Consider the following 16,587-nt stretch of genomic DNA (forward strand, 5'->3'; position numbering starts at 1 on the left):
CCCGGACCGGGGCACGAACCCGTGTCCCCTGCATCGGCAGGTGGACTCTCAACCACTGCGCCACCAGGGAAGCCCCTAGTAGACATTTATTCAACTATTCATGGGTCAGGCAGCATCCAGTCTAGAAGATAGGAGCTCCAAAGAGCTGTACAAGCTGAAAGAGTTTTTTGTACGAAAGTGAGCAGGAACAAGGAAGCTAGACTGGGAATTAGCTGAATAGCTAAATCAGGGTTATTTTCCTCATATGGAGCAAAGAGAAGTCTTAGAGCTGGGTCAGGTAACTTGTGTTGAGCAGGCAGGCACTGATTGGTTGACCTAGACCTGCCTTTTCTGGGAGAGCCCAGCACAGAACCTTAGTTCTAAGTTTTGGTTTGCTGCTGTGGGGCTTAGCATGAGTGATTCCATCTTGAGCCTAATCTGGTTACTTAGCATATATAATCATTTAACTTTTATCATACTTGACACACATAAAAGTAGTGATTTAATATGATGTAATACTTCTAGCCAATTTTCTACGTTGTTCTTAAATATGTTTACAGGTGGTGTGTTTGAGCCTGAAAAATGGATATGGCAGGTACATAGCATTTGATCATGTTTCTAAGTACCTGTTTTTTTGGCCACACCATGCAGCTTGTGGGATTTTAGTTCCCCGACCAGGGATTGAACCTGCGCCCTTGTCAGTGAAAGTGCGGAGTCCTAACCAATGGACTGCCAGGGAATTAATTCCTTCTTAAGAGTCTTTTTAAGTTAGAATAGTATTCTCTCTTATTCTTTTTTTATTGGTGCACCATTGACATGTTGGAACACTTTTTGGTTACCTTTTTTTAAAAAAAAAAATTTATTTATTTGGCTGTGTAGTGTCCTAGTTGTGGTGCACGGGCTCTTTGTTGCAGCACACAGGCTTCTCTCTAGTTGTGGCATGTGGGCTCCAGAGCACCCAGGCTCAGTAGTTGTGGTGCACAGGCTTAGTTGCCCCCGTGGCATGTGGATCTTAGTACCCTGACCAGGGATTGAACCGGTGTCCCCTGCTTTGCAAGATGGATTCTTAACCACTAGACCACCAGGGAAGTCCCTATCTTGTTGATTAGAGTTAAGTTAAGCAGGTTTTGAAAGCTCCAGTTTGTGGATAATATTCATTGCCCCACTATTAGTGATGAATTTTACAAGACTTTGATTTAAACATTTTTGGTGCTCACTTTTCTTAGGGGGAAATTGTGAGGACAGTGGTCCTGAGGCTAAAAAAGTTTAAGAATATTTAAAATGCTAAAATAAATAAAACTTCCTGTAATGTTTTGCCTTTGATATTCAAGGAGTCAAGTCTGTGTGCTTCTACAAAGTTGCTAAGCAGTCAGTGGGTGGCACTGTTTCTTCTGGTTTAGAAAAAGAAAAATGCAAGTATTTGGGATTTTCATGAACTACTACCTAAAACGTTTCATTAAATAATTTATTTTTATATTGTCTAACTGAATATTCCCTACCCCTTCTACATTTTTGAGAATAAAATGTAGAATAAATATTTTTATCCCTCCTATTTGTGCTTTATTATTACTTTCTCTTTTCCAGATGAGCCTTTTGTGACCATGTATCAGTTGGTATTTTCTGGAGCAGATAGAAGCTTGTGGAGGGCTTGTGTTTACAGGATAGTTAGCAGTATTCCGTCCCAAATTCTTGTGGTTTCTTCCTTCTTTGTCTGTCTCCTTCCTTTTACCCTTGGGCTGAAAGTGTAGTGCTATCGCTGCTTCATTCCAACCATCCCTGTTTGTGCAGAGCCCTTTTGTAGGCTAGCTGAAAAGAATTATGAATTGTGGCAAAATAGATGCCTAATGCCTAAACTAGGTGCTTAGCTCCAGAACTGGAGTGTGAAACAAAGAAGAATATTAAAGTTTTTTCATACTACTGTTTCTTTCTTGATTTCTGTCACAAATGCTATATGTCTACACACTAAAAACAATGACCAAAGCAATTGGGGCTGGATGACTCCAGTCCAGGTTGTGGAATGCCCCATTGCTGGGAAGCCAATTCTGGACTGTAACTAAGTGGTATTATATTCTGCAGCTCTCTTCTGGGAGAGAGAGTTAGGGGTGGGATAGGATACTTTATACCTTATCAGATTCCAGGAGGCCATGAGAAACCATCTAACAGAGGAGATAGGGAGGTAAGCAGGAGATTGGTGTTCTAGCAGTTGCTTACAAGCCTTTCATCCTCTTGTGTTCCAGGAGGATCACAAGATGTTCTGCCAATACTCGGATTAGCTGAGGTTTAAGCCTTTGCCTGTGTAGATATGTGCAGTTTCCAAGGGGTATGGTGAAGCTGTTTCTCTATACCTGGACGCACAGACCATTAAGATTACTGAATTGAAATAACAGAAGTGGAATTTGCTTTTTCATAGAAATATTATATTTATAGGATTGCATTTCTGACTGGTTTCTGATGCCTGACCACATTAGTAAATACAGTGTTTAATTAGTTGATGTGACATATCTCAAATAAGAAAAAATCATTCTGAAGTGTGCTAATGATAACTAGTCATATGCACTTATGTATAATTTTATTTAAAGAAGATTGCCATGTAGGCTCAGGTGGTTTGCTCTTAGACCTTCTGGAAAAAAACGAAGACACCACTGGAAGGTGGTTCTCAGTGTGAGTCAGGTTTTTAAATACTGGTACATATTAGGCAAGTGGCCTGACAAGTGATGTGGTTTGTTATGTTCTTGGCTTTAAATACCCAAGACCATATGGGTAGAATTGGCAGAACACAGAAATTTAACTCCTTTGTATTCTTAGTATATTGATTTATCTGATAAACTCAGTGACAGTCCTGTTTTTAAAGCTGAGTGTTACAACGATTAGTGGAAAAAAAAAAGTAAAAATAGGAAATATCAGACTGCAATGCAGGCATTAGGCTAAGCAATGTTTCAAGAAACTAATATTTGCGGGGGGGCATGTGTGAGTGTGTTCTTAGCAGCAGCCAATGTAAACTATACTTACTGCTGTGCATTGTGACTAAAGTTTAAAATGTTGCTGTAAGTGATTCTTGACTATTTTAAATCTCATTGAAAATGTGTGCTCAGTTTTAAAACCAAAACGTATTACTACGTAGGTCTAATTGATTACTGAAATCTGTAATAATATTGTGACCAAATTTGTTGATATCTTTGCAGTTAGCTTCTGGAATTTATAGTTTTGCCTGCTCTCTGTGGAATCACCACACAGACACATTCCTTCAACAAGTTTCTTCTGGCAATGAAGCTGCAGTTCTAAGTTCACTAGAACGAACTCTACTGTCATTGAAAGGTACTATTAAACTTGACATGCTTATTTTTGAAACAACATACCTCAGAACAGTGGCCGAATAGTTTTATCTGTATGGACTTTCTGTTTCCAGTTGCACTGGTGGAAGAATAAGGCGTTAATAGTTCCCTCAGAGACAAGGGCTCTTGTAGTTTGCTTTTCTTTTGTAAGAATAGCTCTTCTTCTACCCTAATTGATGAGAGCACACATAGTTCAGATGGATAGCTTTAAGTTATAATCACATTACTGGAGTTTCATGGCTTTGAATGCATACCTTTCAAATACTTGCACTTCTTTTTTTTTTTTTTTTAACATCTTTATTGGGGTATAATTGCTTTACAATGGTGTGTTAGTTTCTGCTTTATAACAGAGTGAGTCAGTTATACATATATATATGTTCCCATATCTCTTCCCTCTTTGTCTCCCTCCCTCCCACCCTCCCTATCCCACCCCTCCAGACAGCCACAAAGAACCGAGCCGGTTTCCCTGTGCCATGCGGCTGCTTCCCACTGGCTATCTACCTTACGTTTGTTAGTATATATATGTCCATGTCTCTCTCTCGCCCTAACACACCTCACCCTTCCCCCTCCCCATATCCTCAAGTCTGTTCTCCAGTAGGTCTCTGTCTTTATTCCTGTTTTACCCCTAGGTTCTTCATAACATTTTTTTTTCTTAAATTCCATATATATGTGTTAGCATACGGTATTTGTCCTTCTCTTTCTGACTTACTTCACTCTGTATGACAGACTCTAGATCTATCCACCTCATTACAAATAGCTCAATTTCGTTTCTTTTTATGGCTGAGTAATATTCCATTGTATATATGTGCCACATCTTCTTTATCCATTCATCCGACGACGGGCACTTAGGTTGTTTCCATCTCCGGGCTATTGTAAATAGAGCTGCAATGAACATTTTGGTACATGACTCTTTCTGAATTCTGGTTTCCTCAGGGTATATACCTAGTAGTGGGATTGCTGGGTCATATGGTAGTTCTATTTGTAGTTTTTTAAGGAACCTCCATACTGTTCTCCATAGTGGCTGAACCAATTCACATTCCCACCAGCAGTGCAAGAGTGTTCCCTTTTCTCCACACCCTCTCCAGCATTTATTGTTTCTAGATTTTTTGATGATGGCCATTCTGACTGGTGTGAGATGATATCTCATTGTAGTTTTGATTTGCATTTCTCTAATGATTAATGATGTTGAGCATTCTTTCATGTGTTTGTTGGCAGTCTGTATATCTTCTTTGGAGAAATGTCTATTTAGGTCTTCTGCCCATTTTTGGATTGGGTTGTTTATTTTTTTGTTATTGAGCTGCATGAGCTGCCTGTAAATTTTAGAGATTAATCCTTTGTCAGTTGATTCATTTGCAAATATTTTCTCCCATTCTGAGGGCTGTCTTTTGGTCTTGTTTATGGTTTCCTTTGCTGTGCAAAAGCTTTGAAGTTTCATTAGGTCCCATTTGTTTATTTTTGTTTTTATCTCCATTACTCTAGGAGATGGGTCAAGAAGGATCTTGCTGTGATTTATGTCATAGAGTGTTCTGCCTATGTTTTCCTCTAAGAGTTTGATAGTTTCTGGCCTTACATTTAGGTCTTTAATCCATTTTGAGCTTATTTTTGTGTATGGTGTTAGGGAGTGATCTAATCTCATACTTTTACATGTACCTGTCCAATTTTCCCAGCACCACTTATTGAAGAGGCTGTCCTTTCTCCACTGTATATTCCTGCCACCTTTATCAAAGATAAGGTGACCATATGTGCATGGGTTTATCTCTGGGCTTTCTATCCTATTCCATTGATCTATCTTTCTGTTTTTGTGCCAGTACCATACTGTCTTGATTACTGTAGCTTTGTAGTATAGTCTGAAGTCAGGCAGCCTGATTCCTCCAGCTCCTTTTTTGGTTCTCAGGATTGCTTTGGGTATTCGGGGTCTTTTGTGTTTCCATACAAATTGTGAAATTTTTTGTTCTAGTTCTGTGAAAAATGCCAGTGGTAGTTTGATCTTGCACTTCTTTTTTGCTTCATTTCTCATTCTGGGCTGCTACCATTATTATTGTCATGCCGACTTTCCTAAACTTCTGTCCCCAAGGCTTATTAGTTGAGCTCTGTCTCCCAGCTCTCTTCCCTGAGAACTCATCTTTCTTGTTTGTACCTTAGGCTCACTTGGATTTTAGAAGGTGCTTGTTGGGGTGATATCTTGGCCTGTGTTTTCCTATGCTTTGTTTATAGGCATTCCCTTAGCATAAATCTCTTTCACCTTCCCTGAGCTGAGCTTATCTTGATGCATGTATTCCGAGGTTCATTTCCTTTCTAAAACATTCACCATCATTTTATTCTCTTTGTCTTTCTTCTGTTCTGGTTGCTGAGGCTCTTTTATCTTGTGTTTCTTAGTTTGAGCTCAAGCAACCTATTTCTTTCTTACTGCAGCTTATTTTGCATTCTCTGTTTTATTTGTAAACCCTTTTATCATACTCACCTTAGTACCTTACAATGGCACTACTCCAGTGCATCACTTACATTAATAAGATAGTGGATGCACAAACCCCAAACTGTCGACACATTTTGGGGAACCTTGTGGACAAATTATTTTAAAGGACTGTTGACATGTAAAATCCAATCCATTGTACAGGTGGTTTTACAAGTGAATGGAGATGGTTTTGCCAACATTCTTGAGGAAGACATTAAAAGGCCTTAGAAATGTTTACACAGAAAGAATTAGAGAGACTGATACAAGATTAGATACATAAAGCAGTGTGTAAGTACTGTATTTAATGATTAAGGAATTTTCATGAATCCTTTTGATTGTAGAGTTTTTTTGTCTCACTGACTTCAAAGCCTAACTCCTGACACAAATGATGCTGTTCTACTCTACATTAGCCTGCTTTAGGTTTTTCGATATCACAGCATCTCAAGGTCTTAGATACACATTAGCATTTCTAAGGCATCCTGACCTGGAAAAATCTCATAGCATTTTTCTTTAAAATACTTGTTCTGTCAAGCTATAAATTTCTTTCCTTTTATGACTTAAATACTTAGGACTAGAGCTTTTGTCACATGTAATCTTTGCATTTATACCTGTGTGCATTTAGTATCTTTTAGACAGGCATATGTTCATTACTTCATTCAACATATTTATAGGTAGGTGCTTGGTTCTGGGGAGACAGATACAATAAAATGATCATACAAGTACATGTAAAATGACATCTGTGACGGGAGGGCCTTACAATGTTATGATGATTGATAATAAGGTCAGAAAAGACTTCCCTGAGAAACTGATGTTTGAAGTAAAATCATAAAGGTTAAATGGAAGTTAACTAGGTTGATAAAGGGAGAAAGAAAGCACTGTCCCAGATAGTGTAGACCAAGGTCCTGTGGTGGGAAAGATCTTGTCCAGGGTAAGGGATTCAGCTTGAGCCCTATTTTCTTCTATTATGGTGCAGTGACTTGAGTTGTATATAATTGATGGTATGAAACTGAAGGTCTTTAGACATATGCATTCTAAGCCCAATTTTAATACACTGACTTTATTAATTTTTTATTGAAGTTTAATTGATTTACAATGTTGTATTAATTTCTGGTGATTCAGAAAAGTGATTCACTTACACACACACACACATATACACACACTTTTTTTCATATTCTTTGCCATTATGGTTTATTACAGGATGTTGAATATAGTTCCCTGTGCTATATATATAGTAGGACTTTGTTAATCATCTGTTTTGTATATAGTACTGATAGTATGTTTCTGCTAATCTCAATTCCTAATTCATCCCTCCCCAACCCCCTTCCCTTTTGGTAAGTATAAGTTTGTTTTCTATGTCTATGGGTCTGTTTCTGTTTTGTAAATAAGTTCATTTGTGTCATATTTTAGATTCCACATGTAAGTGATATCATATGGTATTTGTCTTTCTCTTTCTGACTTCACTTAGTATGATAACCTCTAGGTCCATCCGTGTTGCTGCAAATGACATTATTTCATCCTTTTTTATGGTTGAGTAGTATTCTGTTGTGTGTATATACCACATCTTCTTTATCCATTCATCTGTTGATGGACATTTAGGTTGTTTCCATGTCTTGGCTATTGTAAATGGTGCTGCTATGAACATTGGGGTGTATGTATCTTTTCGAATTATGGTTTTCTCCAGATATATGCCCAGGAAGGGGATTGCTGGATCATATGGCAACTCTGGTTTTTTAAGGAACCTCCATACGGTTCTCCTTAGTGGCTGTATCAATTTACGTTCTCACCAAAAGCGTAGGGGGATTCCCTCTTCTCCACACACACTCCAGCATTTATTACTTGTAGACTTTTTTCCAAAAATTTATTTATTTATTTATTTGTGGCTGTGTTGGGTCTTTGTTGCTACACACGGGCTTTCTCTAGTTGCAGCGAGTGGGGGCTACTCTTCGTTGCTGTGCGCAGGCTTCTCATTGCAGTGGCTTTTCGTTGTGGTGCATGGGCTTCAGTAGTTGTGGCACCCAGGCTCAGTAGTTGTGGCTCACAGGCTCTAGAGTGCAGTCTCAGTAGTTGTGGCACACAGGCTTAGTTGCTCTGTGGCATGTGGGATCTTTCTGGACCAGGGATCGAACCTGTGTCCTCTGCATTGGCAGGCGGATTCTTAACCACTGGGCCACCAAGGAAGTCCCTGTAGACTTTTTAACGATGGCCATTTTGACCAGTGTGTGGTGGTGTACCTCATTGTAGTTTTGATTTGCATTCTCTAATAATTAGCGATGTTGAGCATCTTCTCATGTGCCTATTGGCCATCTGTATGTCTTCTTTGTATAACTGTCTATTCAGGTCTTCTGCCCATTTTTTGATTGGGTTGTTTGTTTTTTTGTTATTGAGTCGTATGAGCTGTTAGTATATTTTGGAAATTAAGCCCTGGTTGGTTGCATCATTTGCAAACATTTTCTCCCAGTCTTTTCATTTTGTTTATGGTTTCCTTTGCTGTGCAAAAACTATAAGTTTGATTAGGTCCCATTTGTTTATTTTTGCTTTTATTTCTTTTGCCTTGGGAGATTGACCTAAGAAAACATTGGTACGATTTATGTCAGAGAATGTTTTGCCTATGTTCTCTTCTGGGAGTTTTATGGTTCATGTCTTATATTTAACTCTTTAAGCCATTTTGAGTTTATTTCTCTGTATGGTGTGAGGAAGTGTTCTAACTTCATTGACTTACATGCGGCTGTCCAGCTTTCCCGACATCACTTGCTAAAGAGACTGTCTTTTCTCCATAGTATATTCTTGCCTCCTTTATTAAAGGTTAATTGATTGTAGGTATGTGGGTTACACTGCCCTTAGACTTCACCTCATGAACACTAAGTCTTTAGATATATAGAAAGCAATGCTGTCTATAAAGTTGTTTTCTTAAAGTGAAGTGACTTTAAATTTGATAATATAAAGTGGTAGTCTTATGCTGCTATCATGCTTGTTGTTACTGAATTCTGCTGTTTTACATATATTGTACTATTGAATTCTTTAATAACCCTATGCAGTAGGACTTATAACCATATTTTATAGATGAGGAATGTGAGATCAGAAAAGTTGCCCAAAATAATACAGTTTTAGACATTGGAGCTACGATTTAAGTCTAGATCTGACTTCAAATCTGTTAATCCTGCTTGTCTCCCTGTGTACATCGGTTTACTCGTAAAATGTGATGCTCGTAATTGAGCACTGTAGTTTATTCCAGATTTGGAAATAGAGTTTAATCTTTTTATCCCTTTTTGGAGGTACTATATTTTCATTAATGTAGCCTGAAATTGAATAAAGCTTTTCGGTCACTGTTGAGTCATAGTTTAAAGTTTGTGGAATAGAGGTAACCTTCTCAACTTAGCCTGTAGGTGTTATTGCAAGTGAGAAGTGCTAACAGTTATGTAAATTGAACTAAATTTTGCAGTATGGTTTTAAAAAACATGAGTAGTTATGATAAGTGAGAAGAACGTTGCTTCTTAGTCACAATAACTGGGGTTTAGTTCCATCTTTCCCAGTTCATAACCAACCAGTGACCAGGAGTTACCTTTCTTATCTATTAAATGAAAGGATTAAGCTAGATTAACCTCCAGGCTTGATGAGGCTTTGTGATTCTGAGTCTATTATGATTATGATTTTAATAGGAAAAAATATGCAAAAAAAGATGTAAGTAAAGCTTGATTTTACTTTTCAGTGCTGCGTAAGTTAACTGTTAATGGATTCGTGGAACCTCATAAGAATATGGAGGTGATGGTAAGTGAAAGAAGTCGTTTAATTTTTCTAACTTCGGAAAAGTGCTTGGTATGTTCCTGAATGTTACAAAGTTTATTCTTTTTACTTGGCATTCATTTAAAAGTTTTTTATTAAATGACCACCTAGTTTTTTACTATTCTGTGTATATTATACTACACTTTTAGACTTGTGGTCTGTTTTCAGACATACAGAAACTATGTTAAAGCAGAAATATTATGTGAAGGAGAGGAAGTAGAACTAGGATGGTTCTCAAGATGCCATGGTGCATTGAGAGTGTTACTTTGAATTCAAGTGAACTCTTGTGAATTTGAATGCTATGATAACATTACCAGGGTCAGTGTAGATTGATTTATAACCTTGGTATTTTCCTTTGTCTGTTTTTATGTACTTAAAATGTGTTTTTTTCCCCTCGAATCATAACATTTATGCTCTTTGCAATCAATTAAAAGTTATGTATGTAAGAGGGGAAAACTCCATTGATAAGCCCAACAAATTGTGAAATATATTCATTTTTGGTATCACATCATCTACTTTTTCTATATGCAGAAATATATAGCTGCATAAATTTTATTCCTAAACAAAATGGAATTGTATTATACTTGCTCAGATCTATATTAGTTTTCACAGTGAGTTTAGGTCAGCTAAGATGTTACTCTCTGGATTGTCTTGGGGGCTGCATGGGAATTGTGGAAAGAGTATACTTAATTGGGTCTTGGGTCTGTCCTACTAGATTTGACCAGTCACAGTTTTTTTTTAAATCTTTAGTATATTTTGTATTTCCATAAGATTATGATTGAAATAATGGTTCTATTGTTAAAGGAGTTCAGAAACTGCTAATATACATCATTATAATGTAAAGACGATTTTTTTCTATAAAAGCATTATATGCTTATTTTTTTAAAGGTTAAAAAACTCAGAAAAGGAAACAGGAAATAAGAAATCATTTAAAAACTTACTATCAGAGATATTGCTAACATTTGTTAATTATCCTTTAAGACATCTTATGCATATTCTTTCAGATATACTTTCTTCCTCAGTTTTATATGAATGAGACCTACAAGCTGTTTCCTTACTTGGGTCCATCTTCCTTCCTTCCTTTCTTCCTCCCTGCCTCCCTCCCTCCCTCCCTCCCTCCCTTCCTCCCTTCCTTCATCTATTTATTTATTTTTGGCTGTGTTGGGTCTTTGTTGCTGTGCGCGGTCTTTCTCTAGTTGTGGTGAGTGGGGGCTACTCTTAGTTGCGGTATGTGGGCTTCTCATTGTGGTGGCTTCTCTTGTTGCAGAGCACGGGCTCTAGGTGCATGGGCTTCAGTAGTTGTGGCATATGGGCTCAGTAGCTGTGGCTCGTGGGCTCTAGAGTGCAGGCTTAGTAGTTGTGGCACACAGGCTTAGTTACTCCGTGGCATGTGGGATCTTCCCGGACCAGGGCTAGAACCCGTGTCCCCTGCATAGGAAAGTGGATTCTTAACCACTGTGCCACCATGGAAGTCCACTTGGCTTTTTCTTAAACTCAGTGTATTAGGGATATTTTTCTCATGTCAGTAATATTGTCATATGTCATGTTTTTAATGATTGTATAGTAAATCCATATGATTACTGTCGGTGTACAAATTTTTAAAAAAATGATAAAATTAATCATAGGTTTTCTATAATTTACTTGCCCAATTATCTGTTGATGACATGTAGGTTGTTTCCAGTTTTTAATTGTTGATAAATGGTATTGGAATGAACATTTGGGTGCATATGTCATTGTGTACTTTTCTAAGTGATCTTCTAGGATAAATTCTTAGAAATGGAAATGTTGGGTTAAAGTGTATGCACACTGATGATATTGATATATATTACCAAATTGCCTGAAGATATATCAAAACCAATCCCAGTTTTAAATACTGATACATTTAAATATCTATATTTATTGCCATGCTGTCAAAAAACATTTTCCAGAAACCAGTTTGACAACTCCCCCTCATTTCCCTCACTAGAGTGTAAGTTTCATGACTGCAGAGACTTTGTTTCCTTCACTGTTCACTCCAGAGCTTGGAACAATCTCTGCAGTATAAAAATGTTCAGTAGTTATTTGTTAAATGAATGACTATATGATATGGTAGAAACATGTCAGAAGTCTCAGTGATTATCTTGTTATGTAATATTATTCTGAGTATCATAAAATTAACTAAAATACTGAATATGTCAGTTTTTTTTAGTGAAAATGAATTGATTTGAATCATATTTCTGTAAACTAGAATAATAGTTTTCAGTGAATACTATCCCTATCTTGTGAGCCTTTGGCTTTTCCTTGAGAGTCTTTCTTCTGTCTCAGAAATTGTACGTCAGCCTTTACTCAGTTATAAATGCTGTGTTGTGGCATTTAATGTATATTGACCAATTGTAAAGCGAATAGAATTTTAACAAATTTTGGGCAACTTTTCAAATAACATAAAGATCTTTAAAATAACATGGAATTTAAAAGATGCTTAAGAAGCACTATATGATAGTCGTGAGATTTGGGTTTCTGGAGGCAGATAAATTTGGATTTGAATCTTGGCTTGGCCTTTTCCTGATAACATGGCCTCAAACTATTTACTTATCTTCCTTGATACTGAGTTTCCTTTTTTGTAATACGAGATCAAATAATAGTACATATCCCATTGGATGTTGTGAGGATTAAGGGAGATAATGATTTTTGTAATGAGTTCAGCAACTAATTAAAATGCTCTGTAAATGACCATTTAATGATAATTAAGGGGTTCTTTATTATTACATAACAATAGTCAAGTTAATTAGTTGATTTGGATTGCAGATTAGTCTAGTGGTCTAGTTCTGTAAATTCCCAATCCTCTTGATGCGCTTAAAATTGATGGCCTTTATAATTTTCTACTCTCTTTAGAGAACCCTGACTGATACAAAAATTTTATTTAAAAGAAAATAGAATAAAATTCCTTCTATCTTGTAGCTACTATATGGGACCATTGAACCCCTGTATAAATTTATCATACATATGGGATCTCGGTGATTTTATTTTTCCTGTATTGAAACATTCTGCTGTTTCATCATCCTAGGAATTATTTTATTGTTAATTATCATTACTTATCATTCTCAGCTGTGCTTAAAAAGATTGAAATAGTATGAAAATGAAAGAATGATGAGATTGCCATAGGATGAGGCAATAGTGAAAATTAGTTGTTGTCCTGCAGTTTTCTTACTGTGTTGTCTACTGTATTGCATCGTCTTTTAGGAAGGTGTAAAAGACCACAAACACTATCTCTTTACTATTAGCTTTCATTTAACACAGTCAAGAATTCAGGATTTTTCATTTCCTGCTCGAAATGGCTGAGAAAAGAAAATTAACAGGAAAATGTTTTATAATTTTTACATGAATCTGAAGATGGATGCTCTCAGAGGGACCGGTAGCAGCATTCTAGACCCTAATGATGATAGTGAAATTGTCTAAGTGAAATCTCAGCCTTTGTGTCTTCAGGTGATGATATCCTAGTTGAATTTGTCTCAGACTCAGGAATTGATGAGTGAACAATATATTTCTATATTTCAAAGAAGAAATAGAGCATTCTGTTCTAGTTAGTCATTCATCAGGAAGGCCTTCATTGTGTAGTATTTTGTGACAAAAACCTGGACCATCTCATTTGCTAACAGGACATGTGACATCTTTTATGATGTTTATACACCAAAATTTATTGATACAAAGAAGTCTGTGATAATTAAATTCTTAAAAATTTTTAATAAAGTTGTTTTTCACTATCCCTTTATATTTATTTCTGTAAAGTTTTTTAAAATTAATTTATTTATTTTATTTTTGGCTGTATTGGGTCTTTGTTGCTGTGTGCAGGCTTTTCTCTAGTCGTGGCAGCAGGGGCTACTTCGTTGCGGCATGCAGGCTTCTCATTGTTGTGGCTTCTCTTGTAGTGGAGCACAGGCTCTAGGTGCGTGGGCTTCAGTAGTTGTGGCTCGTGGGCTCTAGAGCGCAGGCTCAGTAGTTGTGGCACACGGCTTTAGTTGCTCCGCGGCATGTGGGATCCTCCCAGACCAGGGCTCGAACTCGTGTCTCCCCTGCATTGGCAGGCGGATTCTCAACCACTGTGCCACCAGGAAAGCCCTATTTCTGTGAAGTTTTCATAACATTTTAAAATATATATTAAAAGGTAAACGTGTATTGGACCCATATGGTAAATGGTGAGTCTTGCCTTTTCTGGTATCTGAAGGCTAATGTTTTTAATACTTGAGATTGAGAACTCTGCTATAAATAATTGCTACCATTTATTCATATTACGAGTACTTATTATTGCTAAATACCATTCCTGGATTCTGGGATAGAGCAAAATAACAAGGAAAAGTTCTTGGCTCTTAAGGATCTTATATTTTAGTGTGAGGAGACAGATGATAAACAGTATGTCAGGGGGTTATAAGGCTATAAAAAAAATAAAACAGTAAGGAGAATAGAGAATATGTAGTGAAATAGAATGCTTAATAAATAATTTTTTATTTATTGCCAAGTGATTTAGGTTATTGAAATGAGACACTGAGGAGATGAAATAGTTATTTTGTTGTGGAAGACTGAAGACATTTTATAATAATGGAATGATTTTTATCTAATTTTAACTTTTTAATATGATGTGATAAGTATGTTTTAGTTTCCCTGAAAAAGTGTAAGGTAAAATTATAACAATAAATTGAGACTCTTCAAAAATTTTTTTCTTTTCTAGGGTTTTTTACATGGAATATTTGAACGTCTAAAACAATTTCTGGAGTGCAGTAAGTACTTCCATGATAGTAGTTTTTACTGTAGAATCCTTACTCATTAATAGCTTCCGCTTGGCACTTGCAAATCTGGAGTGGCTAAAATCTTATCTCGGTAATTAATTATCTGAAATTAAATTGGAAGCTCAGCTTTGTCTTCATATACCTGTCTTGTCCTAAGTATTGAGGAAACCTTTTTTAAAAAATAAAATTATTTTGTATCCATTCCTTCCTCTGTATTTCTACTGCTACTACTCTGTTCCATGCAGACCTCCACAACGGTAGTATGTTTAGCAGATAATAAGTGTAGACCCTATGTCAAATGCTGTTTAGACTTTTTATTGATTGTTTCTTTTAGTACATTTTATGTATCTGTTTGATATAAATGTTCTTAAATGGTTACATTCATTTTGTAAATCCCTTGTTTATTAACCTTTCTGACTTACCTATAGGACCCTTTCTGATCCACTCTCCCACACGAAAGAATTTAGCATTTGCATTTATGTTGTATTATACTGGTGGTCTGTTTGTTATCCTTTTCTCTTCCCTATGATTATAAGCACCTTTGCTCAGGATACACACACATAACATACACAGGATACACACGAATGCGTGCACACACACGTATGTATAACCTGTATACGTGTATGTTTTTTATGTGTGAGTGTTTTGGGAGACTTACAATCCTGAGAAGGTACCTTAGTGTACTCACTTTTAGGGAGTTGCTGATTGTTTTATATCAGTCATTTTCGGTTTAGTAGAATCATTATTGAGTGTGTTGCCAGGTATTGTTCTGGGTACTGTGCATGTAAAGATGAATAAGGCAGCTCATGTAATATAGTTTTTTTTCCCTAAAAATGGTCATTTTCCTCTGGTCATCCCCATGGGGGAAACAGAAGGAAGAATAGAAGTCTTTCCAGGAGAAGAGAATGACATAACTATTGAGACAGAATATGATTAGTATGATTAGGGAGCAAGATAGTTAAATGAGCTGATGGACATTATTCTGAATGTACAGAAATTAATTATACCAGGGAAATTATCAGAAGAAAATTGTTAGAAGATATAGGAAAAATAATGATTATGTTAATCTTTGAATTCTTTGTTTTTACTTATGTTGCTTGATAGGTATTTCAGATATGACTAGTTTAGATTTTGAAACTGTGATTCATGATTTTATGGATAAAATTGCTATCCTTTTACTGTGAAATGGGCTCAGTTTGTATTTTAGGATTAATTTTATGAAATATGGCACTGAAGGTTACTGTGTCAAGTACAAGTCTTGGTATTGCCTTTTAAAAACTTAATTTTTATTGTTTATTTGTTTAGAGTTGGGAATACACACTAGTGAATTCATATTGCAAAATGTGCAAAAATAAATCTGAGCAGTATTTTTGTAAAAAGTTTTGTCATTGTGTTGGTTGTGAATTTCTAGAATATTATAAATTTTTTACTAATATTTGAAATGTATTTCTAACAGGTAGAAGTATAGGTACAGATAATATATGTAGAGATAGACTGGAAAAGACCATCATTCTTTTTACTAAAGTGGTAAGTTTTCTTTGATCTTAAGTCTGTTTTCTCAAATGAAATGTACATACTCAAATTTAGGAAGGAAAATGATTTTTTAATAAGCATACACTTTCACTTTAGTGTTAAGGTAACTTATTTTCTTACTGTGTATAAGAAAGCTAAAAAAACCCCAAACCCTTGTATCTTGAAGTCTTTAGAATGCATATAAAAATTAAATTTATATACCATATATCATAGTGTATGTCACCTGGATGTAAAAAAAAAATCAGTCCTAATAAATATTAGAGAAGTTGATTCCCTTAAGGCTAATTATTCTCAAACCCACTGGAAAAAGCAGAGATAAAGAAGACAGCAATGCAGTTCAGCAGAAAGCAGCTAAGATGTCACAGTAGATAATACTAGGAAGTCATTATATTCATGATGACAGATTATCATCATTAATATCAAATATCTTGAATATAATTATATGGGTGCATTGTACTAGGCAGTGTGTATATATTTCTGATGAAATTAAGTTTTATAAAAAATATTAATTTTTGCAAAGTTTTGGCCTTGGAGGTTGGGAAAAGTACAAAGAATTGGGTATAGCAGTGAGGAAGACCTGGTTGGAGGACTGCATAGCCCTAAAACAGGTGTTTGAAGATAGGTGGCAAATCTAAATCTGTAGCATATTTCCCCCCTTTCATTGAAGGATCATTAATAGGGTTAAGGTTGTCTGTTCCCCGGTGGGGCCGGTGGAGCAAAGGAGTAGAAATGAGCTGTTCTTATTTTTTGT

At 36.1% G+C, this 16,587-nt stretch overlaps 1 protein-coding gene across 1 annotated transcript in view; it reads left to right on the forward strand.

Annotated features, from left to right (window-relative positions):
• IPO11 (importin 11) overlaps positions 1-16,587 on the forward strand; it is a 200,350-nt gene that overhangs the window by 39,338 nt on the left and 144,425 nt on the right. The window contains exons 6-9 of the mRNA XM_007451173.1: positions 3,162-3,294; positions 9,470-9,528; positions 14,246-14,294; positions 15,760-15,830. Of these exons, the coding sequence (XP_007451235.1) occupies positions 3,162-3,294; positions 9,470-9,528; positions 14,246-14,294; positions 15,760-15,830 (312 nt within the window). The remainder of the gene's footprint in view (positions 1-3,161; positions 3,295-9,469; positions 9,529-14,245; positions 14,295-15,759; positions 15,831-16,587) is intronic.

Source organism: Lipotes vexillifer, unplaced genomic scaffold (assembly GCF_000442215.2).
Source record: "Lipotes vexillifer unplaced genomic scaffold, Lipotes_vexillifer_v1.1 scaffold1362, whole genome shotgun sequence".
Lineage (NCBI taxonomy): Eukaryota > Metazoa > Chordata > Mammalia > Artiodactyla > Lipotidae > Lipotes > Lipotes vexillifer.